At 39.0% G+C, this 19,744-nt stretch overlaps 1 protein-coding gene across 1 annotated transcript in view; it reads right to left on the bottom strand.

Annotated features, from left to right (window-relative positions):
* The window catches only part of LOC128647250 (sodium/iodide cotransporter-like), a 122,059-nt gene that overhangs the window by 77,870 nt on the left and 24,445 nt on the right, over positions 1-19,744 (bottom strand). Inside the window, exon 9 of the mRNA XM_053700043.1 lies at positions 7,695-7,783. Coding sequence (XP_053556018.1) covers positions 7,695-7,783 — 89 coding nt within the window. The remainder of the gene's footprint in view (positions 1-7,694; positions 7,784-19,744) is intronic.

The raw sequence follows: 19,744 nt of genomic DNA, 5'->3' as shown, positions 1-19,744 counted from the left end.
ACCTAGGTTTTTCTTTTTCACCTTGAATCAATTATCTTTTAATTTCCACCTTAATTCTGATGCTAAGTAGTCGTAAGAAATTTCTCAGATATTATATCGTTTCCTACTTTTGTATTGTTACTTTGTATCAGATGGAAACAATTTACATTTCATAGTCCAATAGATTGTTATTTCAGTTGTTATCTTTTTGTAGCAATGTCTTTTGGTGTATAGTGTATAAACAGAGTTGTCTGTACTTAGTAAAAATTTGATATTTTTTGATGGGGCTTACCGGTTCTTCTGACACGTCTGTGTCTGATGGTATCTCGGTCTCTCTTACCGGTTTTTTCTTTTGTGTCTCTCCTCCCTGTATACTGTAGGTATCTCCGATATCGAGAATAGAAACCTAGACCACGCTCCTGCGTGTATGGGTTTCCTTCTCTGCCGGTTTGTAGCGAGTTTGGCCTCTATATTCAGGATCTCGTTTTTTCCCCCGGCTGCTTCTTGATACAGGTGTGCACGTCTCAGCGTGTAGAGGTAATCTTGGACTTGTAGTACAAACGGCCGTTTGTTTTTTGAACTTTCTTTTCCTCTACTTCCTTCGATAGGGGATAGGTAAAGTTGTTAGTCCAATTTTTTGAAGGCAGGTAATAGCAGGTAACGTCTACGCGTTTCGCCAGCAGGCTTTGTCAAGACGGATAATGTTTGTTCTGAGCCCGGCAGTTTAAATAGCCCTCTTTTCTTTTTGATTGGTTGGTTGTTCCTTTAATTTGATAGGTGTGATTTTTAAGGTGGATTTAAATAAGGTGGAATCTTTCTGGATCCGTATCTCTTACATCTGATAGTTCTCATGCATCTTTGGATAGGTGTGATTTTTAAGGTGGATTTCTTTAGTATGAATAAGGTGGAATCTTTCCAGGTCTTTATCGTTTATTTCTGATAGTTCTTATGTTTCACTAGATGTCTAATAGTGATAGTTTTTATGTTATAATATATATATATATGATATATTTACACTTGGTTGTAATGACATTCTTTATGATGGATTCTTATCACGTTTAACTTTTTATTTGATTAAGAATTATAAAAATAATTTTAAAAATAATTTTTGCAATAAAATTCAACTGACAGAAAAATATAGAGATTTTGGAACTTATAATTTCTTAGTCTTAATTAAGACTAAGAAATTAGAAATTATAAGTTCCAAAATCTCTATATTTTTCTGTCAGTTGAATTTTATTGCAAAAATTATTTTTAAAATTATTTTTATAATTCTTAATCAAATAAAAAGTTAAACGTGATAAGAATCCATCATAAAGAATGTCATTACAACCAAGTGTAAATATATCATATATATATATTATAACATAAAAACTATCACTATTAGACATCTAGTGAAACATAAGAACTATCAGAAATAAACGATAAAGACCTGGAAAGATTCCACCTTATTCATACTAAAGAAATCCACCTTAAAAATCACACCTATCCAAAGATGCATGAGAACTATCAGATGTAAGAGATACGGATCCAGAAAGATTCCACCTTATTTAAATCCACCTTAAAAATCACACCTATCAAATTAAAGGAACAACCAACCAATCAAAAAGAAAAGAGGGCTATTTAAACTGCCGGGCTCAGAACAAACATTATCCGTCTTGACAAAGCCTGCTGGCGAAACGCGTAGACGTTACCTGCTATTACCTGCCTTCAAAAAATTGGACTAACAACTTTACCTATCCCCTATCGAAGGAAGTAGAGGAAAAGAAAGTTCAAAAAACAAACGGCCGTTTGTACTACAAGTCCAAGATTACCTCTACACGCTGAGACGTGCACACCTGTATCAAGAAGCAGCCGGGGGAAAAAACGAGATCCTGAATATAGAGGCCAAACTCGCTACAAACCGGCAGAGAAGGAAACCCATACACGCAGGAGCGTGGTCTAGGTTTCTATTCTCGATATCGGAGATACCTACAGTATACAGGGAGGAGAGACACAAAAGAAAAAAACGGTAAGAGAGACCGAGATACCATCAGACACAGACGTGTCAGAAGAACCGGTAAGCCCCATCAAAAAATATCAAATTTTTACTAAGTACAGACAACTCTGTTTATACACTATACACCAAAAGACATTGCTACAAAAAGATAACAACTGAAATAACAATCTATTGGACTATGAAATGTAAATTGTTTCCATCTGATACAAAGTAACAATACAAAAGTAGGAAACGATATAATATCTGAGAAATTTCTTACGACTACTTAGCATCAGAATTAAGGTGGAAATTAAAAGATAATTGATTCAAGGTGAAAAAGAAAAACCTAGGTGGAATCTTTTAGAGAAATATACAAAAGTGTTTTTTTTTTTTTTTTTTGATGCTTATAATAAATTTTACTTGTTCTTAAACTACAAAGGGAGACGTCCCACAATCTATTCTAAATGTTATATACATGTTTTATATTATTTTAATAAATATATTTTTGATAAAATATATATCAGTTTCCAGAATTTTCTCATTTAGCTTTTAGCGCTCCCAAACTACTATTGATTTTTTGTTATTGTGTATTATTTAACGGTAATTATAGGGAAAATTACTTGTGAGGGAGCTTTGGGGAATAATACCTGGCGCTGCTCTTTATAAACTTATTGTTTATTGAGTACAACACATACAGTGAGAATATTTCCAGAATCATCAAGAAACACTGCTACATTTTGAATAAGTATAATCCACACATACCGGAATTTAAAAATTCCCAATGCATTCCTACAAAAGGGTAAACATTTTTAGAGACAGGTTGGTTAAAGCTGATGTTGGTGGACAGAATACTGGTAGAATTAACTATCTAACTACTCCCAAGAAGGGTTCTTACCCCTGCCTACATTGTGCCAAATTTGTGGCACAATTACAAGACAGAAAGAAACATGACATTTATGGCTATTACACCTGTGGCACTGACTTTGTGGTCTATTTACTAAAATGCCCATGTGGGCGGGGCTATGTGGGGGAGACCATATGCCCCATTAGGGACAGAATCAGTGCCCACAAGTCCTCCATCAAATACGAAGACAGGGCCCTTCCTGTCTCATCACATTTTATTGAAATGGGACACAAAGTCAGTCAACTTACATTTCAAATAATTGACCACATTCCAAAACTCAGAAGAGGTGGTAATAGGGAGTTAGAGTTAAAAAAGAGAGAGGTGTGGTGGATTCAACAACTTAAAACTTTACATCCTATAGGTCTTAACAAGGATTATGATCTCCATTTGTTTTTATAAATTTTGTATTTTTCTATGTAAATATTTTTTGTTTTTACACATGTATTTTTTAACTATTTGTATAGATTGCATAATCTTGTTATGCTTTACCTTTATAAGCACCTCACCTGTTGAGAAAATAATGTTTTTGATATTTAGAGCAATACATACTTTTGTCCTGCAGATGGCAGTGTTTAACATTGTAAACTGAAAAATTCAGTGTTGAAATGGTTAACAGTTAAAAAAAAATCAAAGCACAGGAACTATTTAAAGGGATAACAAAGTCAAAATTAAACTTGCATGATTCTAATAGAGCAGGTAATTTTAAGACACTTTTAAATTCACTTCTATTTTCAAATGTGCTTCGTTCTCTTGGTATCCCTTGTTGAAAAAGTATACGCACATATCCTACACTAGTGGGAGCTGGCTGCCAATTGGTGCTTACACACATTTGTCTCTTGTGATTGACTAACCAGATGTGTTCAACTAGCTGCCAGAGTAGTGCACTGCTGTTCTTTCAGTAAAGCATAACAAGAGAATGAAGCTAATTTGATAATAGAAGTCAATTGGAAAGTTATTTAAAATTGTTTAATCTATCCAAATCATGAAAGTAAATTTTGGGGTTTTCTATCCCTTTAAGGATGTGCAGCATAGCAATCCATAGCATGACTAAGGGTCAGAGTGACCCGAAACGTTGCTGTCCTTTAATGTAACCATAAAAAAGACTATTTTTTTTTGAAGAAACAGTGCTGACACCACTTCTTGTTCTATTTGGATATATTTGTGAGGAGTTGCAGGACCCTCAGGCGTATGTGCACTACTGATATAAACCATGAACTGTTTTGCTGTATACTAGTGCTGACCTACTGTTTTCCATATATATATATATATATATATATATAGTAGGTAATTGATTCAAAGCACTCTCTGTACTTCAGATAATAAAGGCAACATTTATTATGATAGTGACGTTTCGGGACCAAACCTGTCCCTTCCTCTGAACTTTGCTATATTATATATATATATATATATATATATATATATATATTTTAGTGATATCGCGAACATAAAAATTTGGGTTCGTGAACAGTGAACGCAAACTTCCGCAAATGTTCGTGAACCGGCGAACCGGCTGAACTGCCATAGACTTCAATAGGCAGGTGAATATTAAACCCACAGGGACTCTTTCTGGCCACAACAGTGATGGAAAAGTTGTTTCAAGGGGACTAACACCTGGACTGTGGCATGCCGGAGGGGGATCCATGGCAAAACTCCCATGGAAAATTACATAGTTGATGCAGAGTCTGGTTTTAATCCATAAAGGGCATAAATCACCTAACATTCCTAAATTGTTTGGAATAACGTGCTTTAAAACATCAGGTATGATGTTGTATCGATCAGGTAGTGTAAGGGTTACGCCCGCTTCACAGTGCGCAGTGTAGGTGATATACCTGCCCTGACCATGCTTTGCAGACCAGGTATCAGTGGTCAGATGGACCCTTGCCCCAGCACTGTGTGCCAGACATGCCATTATAGCAGACTTATATGGCTTTGGCGTTGCTTTTTGGTAATTAGAAGGCTGCTAAATGCCACTGTGCACCACACGTGTTTTATGCCCAGCAGTGAAGGGGTTAATTAGGGAGCATGTAGGCAGCTTGTAGAGTTAATTTTAGCTTAAGTGTAGTGTAGTAGACAACCCAAAGTATTGATCTAGGCCCATTTTGGTATATTTAATGCCACCATTTCACCGCCAAATGCGATCAAATAAAAAAAAATTGTTCACTTTTTCACAAACTTTAGGTTTCTCACAGAAATTATTTACAAACAACTTATGCAATTATGGCATAAATGGTTGTAAATGCTTCTCTGGGATCCCCTTTGTTCAGAAATAGCAGACTTATATGGCTTTGGCATTGCTTTTTGGTAATTAGAAGGCTGCTAAATGCCACTGCGCACCACACGTGTTTTATGCCCAGCAGTGAAGGGGTTAATTAGGGAGCATGTAGGGAGCATGTAGAGTTAATTTTAGATTAAGTGTAGTGTAGTAGACAACCAAAAGTATTGATCTAGGCCCATTTTGGTATATTTCATGCCACCATTTCACCGCCAAATGCAATCAAATTTAAAACAAACTTAAATTTTTTCGCAATTTTAGGTTTCTCACTGAAATTATTTACAAACAGCTTGTGCAATTATGGCACAAATGGTTGTAAATGCTTCTCTGGGATCCCCTTTGTTCAGAAATAGCAGACATATATGACTTTGGCGTTGCTTTCTGGTAATTAGAAGGCCGCTAAATGCTGCTGCACATCACACGTGTATTATGGCTAGCAGTGAAGGGGTTAATTAGGTAGTTTGTAGGGAGCTTGCAGGGTTAATTTTAGCTTTAGTGTAGAGATCAGCCTCCCACCTGACACATCAGACCCCCTGATCCCTCCCAAACGGCTCCCTTCCCTCCCCCACCCCACAATTGTCCCCGCCATCTTAAGTACTGGCAGAAAGTCTGCCAGTACTAAAATAAAAGGTTTTTAATTTTTTTTGCATGTTTACATATGCTGTGGTGTAGTACCCTCCCTGATCCCCCCCCCCCCCAAACAGCTCTCTAACCCTCCCCATCTGTCTTATTGGCGGCCATCTTGGGTACTGGCACACATTAAAGTGTTTTGTTTTTTTAAATGTACACTACTGTTACACCAGATATGAGTGGTGGCACTGGGCAAGTGGGCACAGTATACGCTGTGAGGCTGACACACATGCTGGCAGGCAGGCAACTGCAATTAGATTACACAGGAAAAAAAAGCAGACTGATGTTCTAGCCCTTAAAAGGGCTTTTTGGGGTGCTGTCCTTACAGCAGAGATCAGATGAGTCCTTCAGGACTGTAGTGGACACTGAATACACTAGCCTAGCTATCGATTTCCCTATTAAATTAGCAGCAGCTACACTGTCCCTCCTCTCACTAAGATTGCAGCTTCCGAATGAATCTAAAATGGATGCTGTCCAGGAGGTGGGAGGGTCTGGGAGGGAGGGTCTGCTGCTGATTGGCTGGAATGTGTCTTCTGACTGTGAGGTACAGGGTCAAAGTTTACTCAATGATGAGGAATAGGGGGCAGACCGAACATCGCATATGTTCGCCGTCCCCGGCGAACGCGAACATGCTATGTTCGCAAGGAACTATTCGCCGGCGAACTATTTGCGACATCACTAATATATATATATATTGTATTAATGTATTTACATACATACACCTTTGCCTCCTTCCTAGGCCTGCATCTTTTTTTCATTAATAAACCTTTGTTTTAAATGTATTAATTATAATCATACATTCAATTCTGTATTTCTTTATCATTTTCATGTGTTTTAAAATGCTAACCATCATGTGATAATGGTTTACTTCTGGTCTCCTTAATTGCTAATGATGTTAGCATTGCACTCAAGCACCATTTGTAACATGGACCTGTGCTATCCATTAAACATATAAAAAAAAATAAAAAATGATCTGGTTGAAAGATTCTCTGGGTAACGTTTTTTTTACCATCTATTTTTAAAACCAGGGCCTCCATTACATATGCAGCATCGCCCGCAAAAGCCGGCGACGCCAGATTTTACGCGATTTTGGTATTACATATACGGCGTAGCATACAAGTTACGCGTGTATATTTCACCCTTCGGACGTATTTTTTTTACCCAAAGACTAACATAGAACAGACGCGCAATTTGGTATCCAATATACAGAGTAAGGACTTACGCGGGCAGAATTCAGAAAATCTACTCCATTCTCATCTTGCCACAAATTGCAGGCGCAGCAACCCTTGCACTGACTAAAAAAGCAACGTAACTCCCTGGAAGCCTTAACAAACACATACATTTAAGCAGCATCTCAAGGTTAAAGGGACAGTATACTATGATATTGGTTTTTTAAGGTTTATTTGTGTATTTGAAATAGTTTGAAGCCACAACATAATCAAATGGATTGTGCTTGTAGGTACTTTATCACATTGTGGACATATACTTGCTTATTTACTTTAAATTTCTTCTCAAAACAATCAACAATACTTGGAGGAGAGAACAATGGGAAATCATATTTGTATTACCTTCATCTCTTTATATATGGGATTATTAATTAATTTTGAATAGCATAATTACGTGTCACATTTTTATATATACACACACACATTTTATATATATATATATATATATATATATATATATACATACACACACACACCTATACATGCATGCACACATATACATACATACACACACCTATACATACATCTACACACACAAACTGCTTACACACACACACAACTATACATACACCTACACAACTATACATACACCTACACACACACAAACTTACATACACCTATACACACACAAACTGCTCACACATATACACCTACAAACACACATGTACGCACATATACATACACACATATAAGTAAGTATCTCACCTTAGTGTTCCACTGTATGCAGAGGCAAGGAAGAGGCCTGGTACTCCTGGATATTTGTCAAAAATATCAAGTACCAGATATGGCATGTACTGTAATAAAAATAGGATAAGTGTAAGAGCAAAATAGTTGTGTGGGAATGCTACAGCCTATTTCCAATTAAATGTACATTTTCCATGGTACATCCATATGTGATATCTCTCCTAGATATTGAAAGGTTAAAACGTTTATTTTATGCTACAGTAGTGCATTCAGAATCTAAGTGGGCATGGCTATGTGTACTTTAACTCTGCTTGAGTTCCTGAACTTTAACAGAGATGGATTGTAAATAGGGTTGCCAGGTGTCCAGTATTAAACCAGACAGTCCTGTAAAATCTTCATAAAAACACTGGACACTTAAATGTCTTGTTTTTTTTCTTTTTTAAAGTCTCTAAGTGTTATCTAAATGTTAAAGGTCTTATATGCCACAACACATTCCAAATATGTAGCAGAAAGAAGTGAGGGGCAATTAAGGGGGTCAAATCACGTTTCTTTATGTGTGTTACTGGCAGCTAAAGAGGTAAACATATTTATTTGTATGTGACTGGCAGTCAAGGGGTAAAAGCACTGCTCGGTTGTGAAAAATATGTATAGTGGGATCAAGAGTGTGACTTAGGTAGAGCTTTTGGGGGGGGGCATTGTGTTACTCTACATATTAACATGTCCAGTCACTGACAATTTGTCCAGTATTTTTGTGGAGGACAGCTGGGAACCCTAATTGTGAAGCCATTACTGATAGAGATATCCTGCTTATGTAAAAAGATTGTCCTTTTAAACATTCTGTAAAATCCATCATACTAAACCAGTATAACTTCAGACCTCAAGAAGAGAAGAGATTCTCCAAAGTTTCTATTTTTTAAAATGCATTTTATTTGTACATGACATCCAATGTTTTTAAAAGACTGTATATTTAACTATTTTGAGTTCTACAGGCTACTAGGCACATTTTTGTAAGCATCTTAAACAATTATGTATATTCAAATTAAAGGGACATTAAACACGAAGGGCTAGATTGCAAGTGGCACAGTATCCCCCCCCCAATGATCATGAAAACTCCGCTAGAGTAAAGCTTTTAGCACTAGTCGGGTTGCGTTCATATTACAAGTTCCAAAAAACTCATTTCTCAAACATTGGTGTGTCCGGTCCACGGTGTCATCCATAACTTGTGGGAATATTCTCCTCCCCAACAGGAAATGACAAAGAGCACAGCAAAAGCTGTCCATATAGTCCCTCCCAGGCTCCGCCCCCCCAGTCATTCTCTTTGCCGCTCTGAACAAGCAGCATCTCCACGGAGATGGTGAAGAGTATGTGGTGTTTAGTTGTAGTTTTTATTCTACTATCAAGGGTTTGTTATTTTAAAATAGTGCTGGTATGTACTATTTGCTCTGAAACAGAAAAAGATGAAGAGTTCTGTTTGTGAGAGGAGTATGATTTTAGCAGCAGTAACTAAAATCGATTGCTGTTCCCACACAGGACTGTTGAGATGAGATAACTTCAGTTGGGGGGAGCAGTTGGCAGACTTTTCTGCTTAAGGTATGACTAGCCATATTTCTAACAAGACTGTGTAATGCTGGAAGGCTGTCATTTTTCCCCTCATGGGGATCGGTAAGCCATTTTCTTAGTCTCAAACAGAATAAAGGGCTTAATATGGGCTATAAAACTGGTAGACACTTTTATGGGCTAGATCGATTGCTTTTTTTAGGTATTTTATACAGTTTGATGTTGAAATTCACACTTTATAACTTTGGGGAACGTTTTTTACGTCAGGCACTGGTTTAGACACCTTCTCAGTCAGGAAGGGCCTTCTCTGTAGTAGGCAGAGCCTCATTTTCGCGCCATTACTGCGCAGTTACTTTTGAGAGCAATACATGCAGCTGCATGTGTGTGGGTCTGGAATTAGTTGAAAAGGTTCCTAGAAGGCTTCATTTGGTATCGTATACTCCCCTGGGTTTGGTGAAGTCGCAGCAAAGGCTGGGGCTGGGACTGTAAGGGGGTTAAAACTGTAAAAGGCTCCGGTTTCCACATGTTAAGGGTTAACAGCCTGAAATTTGGGGTGCAATGCTTTGAATGCTTTAAGACACTGTGGTGAAAATTTGGTTAAAATTGAACAATTCCTTCATAGTTTTTCACATATTCAGTAATAAAGTGTGCCCTGTTTAAAATTTAAAGAGACAGTAACGGTTTTGTTTTAAAACGGTTTTTGTACTTTATTGACAAGTTTAAGCCTGTTTAACATGTCTGTGCCTTCAGATAGACTATGTTCTGTGTGTATGGAAGCCAAAGTGTCTCCCCCTTCAAATATGTGTGATAATTGTGCCATAGCGTCCAAACAAACTAAGGACAGTACTGCCACAGATAGTAAAGTTGCCCAAGATGATTCATCAGATGAAGGGAGTAGACATAGTTCTACATCATCTCCTTCTGTGTCTACACCAGTTTTGCCCACGCAGGAGACCCCTAGTACTTCTAGCGCGCCAATGCTTGTTACTATGCAACAATTGAAAGCAGTAATGGATAACTCCATAGCAAATATTTTATCCAAAATGCCTGCATTTCAGAGAAAGCGCGATTGCTCTGTTTTAAACACTGTAGAGCAGGAGGGCGCTGATGATAATTGCTCTGTCATACCCTCACACCAATCTGAAGTGGCTATGAGGGAGGTTTTGTCAGATGGGGAAATTTCTGATTCAGGAAGAATTTCTCAGCAGGCAGAACCTGATGTTGTGACATTTATATTTAAATTAGAGCATCTCCGCGCACTGCTTAAGGTAAGGAGGTGCTATCTACTCTGGATGATTGTGACAACTTGGTCATCCCAGAAAAATTGTGCAAGATGGACAAGTTCCTAGAGGTCCCGGTGCACCCCAACGCTTTTCCAATACCCAAGCGGGTGGCGGACATAGTGAATAAGGAGTGGGAGAAGCCTGGCATACCTTTTGTCCCTCCTCCTATATTTAAGAAATTATTTCCTATGGTTGACCCCAGAAAGGACTTATGGCAAACAGTCCCTAAGGTCGAGGGGGCAGTTTCTACACTAGCCAAACGCACGACCATTCCTATTTAGGACAATTGTGCTTTCAAAGATCCTATGGATAAAAAATTGGAGGGTTTGCTTAAAAAGATTTTTGTACAGCAAGGTTACCTCCTTCAACCTATTTCGTGTATTATTCCTGTCACTACAGCAGCGTGGTCCTGGTTCTAAGAACTAGAAAAGTCGCTCAGTAGAGAGACTCCGTATGAGGAGGTTATGGACAGAATTCACGCACTTAAGTTAGCTAATTCCTTTATTTTAGATGCCGCTTTGCAGTTAGCTAGATTAGCGGCGAAAAATTCAGGGTTTGCAATTGTGGCGCGCAGAGCGCTCTGGCTAAAATCTTGGTCAGCGGATGTATCTTCCAAGACAAAATTGCTTAATATCCCTTTCAAAGGTAAGACCCTCTTTGGGCCAGAATTGAAAGAGATTATTTCAGATATCACTGGGGGTAAGGGCCATCCCCTCCCACAAGATAGGCCTTTCAAGGCTAAGAATAAGTCCAATTTTCGTTCCTTTCGCAATTTCAGGAATGGACCGGCCTCCAACTCTGCAGCCTCTAGACAAGAGGGTAATGCTTCCCAGACCAAACCAGCTTGGAAACCGATGCAAGGCTGGAACAAGGGTAAACAGGCCAAGAAACCTGCTGCTGCTACCAAGACAGCATGAAGGGGTAGCCCCCGATCCGGGACCGGATCTAGTAGGGGGCAGACTCTCTCTCTTTGCTCAGGCCTGGGCAAGAGATGTTCAGGATCCCTGGGCACTAGAAATAGTCTCTCAGGGTTATCTTCTAGAATTCAAGGAACTACCCCCAAGGGGAAGGTTCCACATCTCTCATTTATCTTCAAACCAAATAAAGAGACAGGCATTCTTACATTGTGTAGAAGACCTGTTACAGATGGGAGTGATACACCCAGTTCCAATGACGGAACAAGGAATGGGATTTTACTCAAATCTGTTCGTAGTTCCCAAAAAAGAGGGAACCTTCAGACCAATTCTGGATTTAAAGATTCTAAACAAATTTCTCAGAGTGCCATCGTTCAAAATGGAAACTATTCGAACGATTCTACCTACAATCCAGGAGGGTAAATTTATGACTACCGTGGATCTAAAGGATGCGTATCTACATATTCCTATCCACAAAGATCATCATCAGTTCCTAAGGTTCGCCTTTCTGGACAAACATTACCAGTTTGTAGCTCTCCCATTCGGGCTAGCCACTGCTCCAAGGATTTTCACAAAGGTACTCGGGTCCCTTCTAGTGGTTCTAAGACCAAGGGGCATTGCAGTGGCACCTTACTTGGACGACATTCTAATACAAGCGTCGTCTCTTTCAAAGGCAAAGGCTCACACAGACATCGTTCTGGCCTTTCTCAGATCTCACGGGTGGAAGGTGAACATAGAAAAAAGTACCCTGTCTCCATCAACAAGAGTTCCCTTCTTGGGGACAATAATAGATTCTTTAGAAATTAAGATTTTCCTGACAGATGTCAGAAAGTCAAAGCTTCTAAACGCTTGTCAAGTTCTTCACTCTGTTCCACGGCCTTCCATAGCTCAGTGCATGGAAGTAGTAGGGTTGATAGTTGCAGCAATGGACATAGTTCCTTTTGCGCAAATTCATTTAAGACCATTACAACTGTGCATGCTCAAACAGTGGAATGGGGACTATACAGACTTGTCTCCAGTGATTCAAGTAGATCAGAAGACCAGAGACTCACTCCGTTGGTGGCTGACCCAGGATCACCTGTCCCAGGGAATGAGCTTCCGCAGACCAGAGTGGGTCGTCGTCACGACCGACGCCAGTCTATTAGGCTGGGGCGCAGTCTGGGATTCCCTGAAAGCTCAGGGTCTATGGTCCAGGGAAGAGTCTCTTCTCCCGATAAACATTCTGGAACTGAGAGCGATATTCAATGCTCTCAGGGCTTGGCCTCAACTAGCAAAGGCCAGATTCATAAGATTCCAATCAGACAACATGACGACTGTTGCTTACATCAATCATCAGGGGGGAACAAGGAGTTCCCTGGCGATGAGAGAGGTGACCAAAATCATCAAATGGGCGGAGGATCACTCCTGCCACCTATCCGCGATCCACATCCCAGGAGTGGAAAACTGGGAGGCGGATTATCTGAGTCGTCAGACCTTCCATCCGGGGGAGTGGGAACTCCACCTGGAGGTATTTGCCCAATTGACCCAATTATGGGGCATTCCAGACATGGATCTGATGGCGTCTCGTCAGAACTTCAAGGTTCCTTGCTACGGGTCCAGATCCAGAGATCCCAAGGTGACTCTAGTGGATGCATTAGTGGCGCCTTGGACCTTCAACCTAGCTTATGCGTTTCCACCGTTCCCTCTCATTCCCAGGCTGGTAGCCAGGATCAAACAGGAGAAGGCCTCGGTGATTTTGATAGCTCCTGCGTGGCCACACAGGACTTGGTATGCAGACCTGGTGACTATGTCATCGGCTCCACCATGGAATCTACCTTTGAGACAGGATCTTCTAGTACAAGGTCCATTCAAACATCGAAATCTAGTTTCTCTCTAGCTGACGGCTTGGAAATTGAACGCTTGATGTTATCTAAGCGTGGGTTTTCGGATTCTGTGATAGATACTCTGGTACAAGCCAGAAAACCTGTGACTAGAAAGATTTACCATAAAATATGGAAAACATATATCTGTTGGTGTGAATCCAAGGGATTCTCATGGAGTAAGGTTAAAATTCCTAGGATCCTTTCCTTTCTCCAAGAAGGTTTGGATAAGGGATTATCAGCGAGTTCTCTAAAAGGACAGATTTCTGCTTTATCTGTCTTGTTACACAAACGACTGGCAGCTGTGCCAGATGTTCAAGCTTTTGTTCAGGCTTTGGTCAGGATCAAGCCTGTTTACAGACCCATGACTCCTCCCTGGAGTCTAAATTTAGTTCTTTCAGTTCTTCAAGGGGTTCCGTTTGAACCCTTACACTCCATAGATATCAAGTTGTTATCTTGGAAAGTTCTGTTTTTGGTTGCTATTTCTTCTGCGAGAAGAGTTTCTGAATTATCTGCTCTGCAGTGTAATCCACCCTATCTGGTGTTTCATTCAGATAAGGTTGTTTTACGTACTAAACCTGGTTTCCTTCCAAAAGTTGTTTCCAACAAGAATATTAACCAGGAAATAGTTGTGCCTTCTTTGTGCCCGAATCCAGTTTCAAAGAAGGAACGTTTGTTACACAATTTAGATGTAGTCCATGCTTTAAAGTTCTATTTAGAAGCAACAAAAGATTTCAGACAAACGTCTTCTCTGTTTGTCGTTTATTCTGGCAAGAGGAGAGGTCAAAAAGCTACTGCTACCTCTCTTTCCTTTTGGCTGAAAAGCATCATCCGATTGGCTTACGAGACTGCCGGACGGCAGCCTCCTGAACGAATCACAGCTCACTCTACTAGGGCTGTGGCTTCCTCATGGGCCTTCAAGAACGAGGCTTCTGTTGATCAGATATGTAAGGCAGCGACTTGGTCTTCTCTGCACACTTTTGCCAAATTCTACAAATTTGATACTTTTGTTTCTTCGGAGGCTATTTTTTGGAGAAAGGTTTTGCAAGCCGTGGTGCCTTCTGTTTAGGTAACCTGATTGGCTCCCTCCCTTCATCTGTGTCCTAAAGCTTTGGTATTGGTTCCCACAAGTTATGGATGACGCCGTGGACCGGACACACCAATGTTGGAGAAAACAGAATTTATGCTTACCTGATAAATTACTTTCTCCAACGGTGTGTCCGGTCCACGGCCCGCCCTGGTTTTTTAATCAGGTTTGATAAATTTCTTTTAACTACAGTCACCACGGCACCCTATAGTTTCTCCTTTTTTTCTCCTGTCAGTCGGTCGAATGACTGGGGGGGCGGAGCCTGGGAGGGACTATATGGACAGCTTTTGCTGTGCTCTTTGCCATTTCCTGTTGGGGAGGAGAATATTCCCACAAGTTATGGATGACGCCGTGGACCGGACACACCGTTGGAGAAAGTAATTTATCAGGTAAGCATAAATTCTGTTTTTATAATATTTTCCTCTACTTAATGACAAAGGGCTCTAATGCACACACACACTATGTGTATATATATATATATGTGTGTGTATGTGTGTACATATACTGTATATTTATGTGTATATATGTCTGTCAATACATATATACACATATTTAATTAATATATATGTACACACACATACATATTATATATATATATATATATATATATATATATATATATATATATATATATATATATATATACACACACACATACATATTTAGCAATGTATCTGTATGTATCTCAATGTTAAAGCCCTTTTGCTTTTTTTTTTCTAACACCCGAGATTTCATATGTATGAGACCTTATCACGTTTTTATGCAATATTTTTATAAAATATTTTTTATTAGACAGTGTTAATATGAGTGTAACTGTACTTTGTAATGTATTTTTGAAGTGTTTTGTGCAACTTTTTTGCAAAACAGTTACCCACAGTTCTGAGATCGCGGTAAGGATTAAAGCGTAAATGGCGATTGCGCTAAATTGTGATTTCACTCTACTAGTATTATCAGCGCAATTAAAAAGTCTCGCGAAAAAACAATATCACTTGTGCAAAACCATATGTGCCTCACAAGTAATCTAGCCCTAAATAAATGCTAGATAGAATGATACATTCCAAGAAAAGATTAGTCTAAGAAAAACATGTAGATGTATTTTTTAAAGTTTCATTAGTTGTTTACACTTATTTTGTCAATATTTAAAGTTTTTGTTTCTATAAAACAATTGGAGCTGCCATGTTGTAACTTAGGTTACCTTCTCTGCTGTGGCCAATTAGGGACAGTTATAAATAGTTCACTAGAGTGTACAGCCAATGGCTGTGTGGAATATAACAGTGTTCTGCACTGCACTTCCATTTCTAACAGGAACTGAAAAGCTCACAATTTCAGAATGGAATTAAAAGAAAAGAGGACAAAATAAATTATGAAAGTATATTGCAGAGTTTTTTTTTCTATATGCGATTTATCATTTTATATTACCATCTCAAAGTGTTTAATGTCCCTTTAATGCTTGAACCTGTTTGCTCACTGTAATACAGTGTAAGGCATTTCTGTAGTACAAGACTGAGTTATAGATTATTGAAGTTGCAGCTACAGACATTACAAAAGAATATTAGGGGTTTTAAAAGAAGAGGTAAAAAACTTTAGTTAAAACGAAGTACAAAGTAGATTCTTCCTCAAGGGTATACAGTGAATACATATCATTTATACAGGTATTTTGCAGAGCTAAAGGTTGGATAGAGGTGAATGTAGCTGACTAAAACTAACTAGATATTTACAGATCAATAAAGATTGTTTGTTTTTTAACTATAATGCAGCAGAAAAGGGTGATTATGCTAATTTTATAGGCTCTCATATCTAAAAAATCTTTTAAATCCATACCTAGGGCGCTCTGTTTTTTGAGGTTGTTTTTTTTTCTACAGATGTAATCTTTCTAATTATTAGAAACTGTGTTTCTGAATATTGTTTCATTCCATGGATGCATTCACCTGTAACATTACTTGCCGTATGCGTTAACGAATAGCAGCCTGTTCTACCTTTCTACTGTTCTACCAAAATAGACCAATCATTTGCACTGCAAGAAACAAATTCTGCTCATTTCCATACCCTTGTTTGACATTTTAAAAGGGACATGAAACTCAAAATTTTTCTTTTATGATTCAGATAGAGCCTACAATATTAAACAAATTACTTCTATTATCAAATTTGCTTCATTCTTTTGGAATCGTTTGTTGAATGAGAATCAATGCACTGCTGGGAGCTATGCTTTTCAACAAAAAATACCAAGAGAACAAAGCAAATTTGATAATACAAGTACAAGATGTTTAAAATTGCATGCTCTGTCTGAATCATACATGCTTAATTTTGACTCTACTGTCTCTTTATCTCATAGGCAGTAGATGCATGACAGCCTTACGCCTAGATTTAGAGTTTTGCGGCCAAAGGGGTGCGTTAGCTAAGCGTGCTTTTTTCTGGCCGCACCTTTTAAATACCTCTGGTATTGAGAGTTCACAGAATGGCTGCGTTAGACTCCAAAAAAGGAGCGTAGAGCATATTTAACGCAACTTCAACTCTCAATACCAGCTGTGCTTACGGACGCGGCCATCTTCAAAAACGTGCTCGTGCATGATTCCCCCATAGAAAACAATGGGGCTGTTTGAGCTGAAAAAAAACCTAACACCTGCAAAAAAGCCGCGTTCAGCTCCTAACGCAGCCCCATTGTTTGCTATGGGGAAACACTTCCTACGTCTGCACCTAACACTCTAACATGTACCCCGAGTCTAAACACCCCTAACCTTACACTTATTAACCCCTATTCTGCCGCCCCCGCTATCGCTGACATCTGCATATTATTATTAACCCCTAATCTGCCGCTCCGTATACTGCCGCTACCTACATTATACCTATGTACCCCTAATCTGCTGCCCCTACCACCGCCGACCCCTATATTATATTTATTAACCCCTAATCTGCCCCCCCACAACGTTGCCTCCACCTGCCTACACTTATTAACCCCTAATCTGCCGAGCGGACCGCACCGCTATTATAATAAAGTTATTAACCCCTAATCTGCCCCACTAACCCTATAATAAATAGTATTAACCCCTAATCTGCCCTCCCTAACATCGCCAACACCTAACTTCAAACATTAACCCCTAATCTGCCGACTGGAGCTCACCGCTATTCTAATAAATGTATTAACCCCTCAAGTCTAACCCTAACACTAACACCCCCCTAAGTTAAATATAATTTAAATCTAACGAAATTAATTCTTATTAAATAAATTATTCCTATTTAAAGCTAAATGCTTACCTGTAAAATAAATCCTAATATAGCTACAATATAAATTATAATTATATTATAGCTATTTTAGGATTTATATTTATTTTACAGGTAACTTTGTATTTATTTTAACCAGGTACAATAGCTATTAAATAGTTAAGAACTATTTAATAGCTAAAATAGTTAAAATAATTACAAAATTACCTGTAAAATAAATCCTAACCTAAGTTACAATTAAACCTAACACTACACTATCAATAAATTAATTAAATAAAATACCTACAATTACACCTAACGCTACACTATCAATAAATTAATTAAATACAATATCTACAAATAAATACAATGAAATAAACTAACTAAAGTACAAAAAATAAAAAAGAACTAAGTTACAAAAAATAAAAAAATATTTACAAACATTAGAAAAATATTACAACAATTTTAAACTAATCACACCTACTCTAAGCCCCCTAATAAAATAACAAAGCCACCCAAAATAAAAAAATGCCCTACCCTATTCTAAATTAAATAAGTTCAAAGCTCTTTTACCTTACCAGCCCTGAACAGGGCCCTTTGCGGGGCATGCCCCAAAGAATTCAGCTCTTTTGCCTGTAAAAAAAACATTCAATACCCCCCTCAACATTACAACCCACCACCCACATACCCCTAATCTAACCCAACCCCCCCTTAAATAAACCTAACACTAAGCCCCTGAAGATCTTCCTACCTTATCTTCACCATACCAGGTTCACCGATCGGTCCTCGGAAGTGTTGATCCAAGCCCAAGCGGGGGGCTGAAGAGTGACGTCCATCCTCGGGCTGAAGTCTGGATCCAAGCGGCGGCTGAAGAAATCCATCATCGGGCTGAAGTCGGAAGTCCATCATCGGGATGAAGTCTTCTATCAAGCCGCATCTTCAATCTTCTTTCTTCTGGAGCGGAGCAGAGCCATCTTCTTCCAAGCCGACGCGGAACATTCTCTTCAACCGACGCCTACTCGCCGAATGACGGTTCCTTTAAATGACGTCATCCAAGATGGTGTCCCTCGAATTCCGATTGGCTGATAGGATTCTATCAGCCAATCGGAATTAAGGTAGGAATATTCTGATTGGTTTATGGAATCAGCCAATCAGAATCAAGTTCAATCCGATTGGCTGATCCAATCAGCCAATCAGATTGAGCTTGCATTCTATTTAATCCTAAAATAGCTACAATATAATTATAATTTATATTGTAGCTATATTAGGGTTTATTTTACAGGTAAGTATTTTTAGATTTAAATAGGAATAATTTATTTAATAAGTGTTAATTTATTTAGTTAGAATAAAATATTTAACTTAGGGGGGTGTTAGGGTTAGGTTTAAAATTAGCTTTAGGGGTTAAAAAATTTATTAGAGTAGCGGTGAGCTCCGATCGGCAGATTAGGGGTTAATACTTGAAGTTAGGTGTCGGCGATGTTAGGGAGGGCAGATTAGGGGTTAATACTATTTATTATAGGGTTATTGAGGCGGGAGTGAGGCGGATTAGGGGTTAATAACTTTATTATAATAGCGGTGAGATCCGCTCGGCAGATTAGGAGTTAATAAGTGTAGGCAGGTGGAGGCGACGTTGAGGGGGGCAGATTAGGGGTTAATAAATATAATATAGGGGTCGGCGGTGTTAGGGGCAGCAGATTAGGGGTACATAGCTATAATGTAGCTGGCGGCGCTTCGCGGTCGGCAGATTAGGGGTTAATTATTGTAGGTAGCTGTCGGCGACGTGGTGGGGGGCAGGTTAGGGGTTAATAAATATAATATAGGGGTCGGCGGTGTTAGGGGCAGCAGATTAGGGGTACATAAGTATAACGTATGTGGCGGTCGGCAGATTAGGGGTTAAAAAAATTTAATCGAGTGGCGGGGATGTGGGGGGGCCTCGGTTTAGGGGTACATAGGTAGTTTATGGGTGTTAGTGTACTTTTGAGCACAGTAGTTAAGAGCTTTATAAACCGGCGTTAGCCCAGAAAGCTCTTAACTACTGACTTTTTTCTGTGGCTGGAGTTTTGTCGTTAGATTTCTAACACTCACTTCAGCCATGACTCTAAATACCGGAGTTAGAAAGATCCCATTGAAAAGATAGGATACGCAATTGACGTAAGGGGATCTGCGGTATGGA

The sequence above is a fragment of the Bombina bombina genome, chromosome 2 (genome assembly GCF_027579735.1).
Source record: "Bombina bombina isolate aBomBom1 chromosome 2, aBomBom1.pri, whole genome shotgun sequence".
Taxonomy (NCBI): domain Eukaryota; kingdom Metazoa; phylum Chordata; class Amphibia; order Anura; family Bombinatoridae; genus Bombina; species Bombina bombina.
The sequence above is the reverse complement of the archived record's forward strand: the minus strand, read 5'-3'. Positions and strand labels throughout refer to the sequence as shown.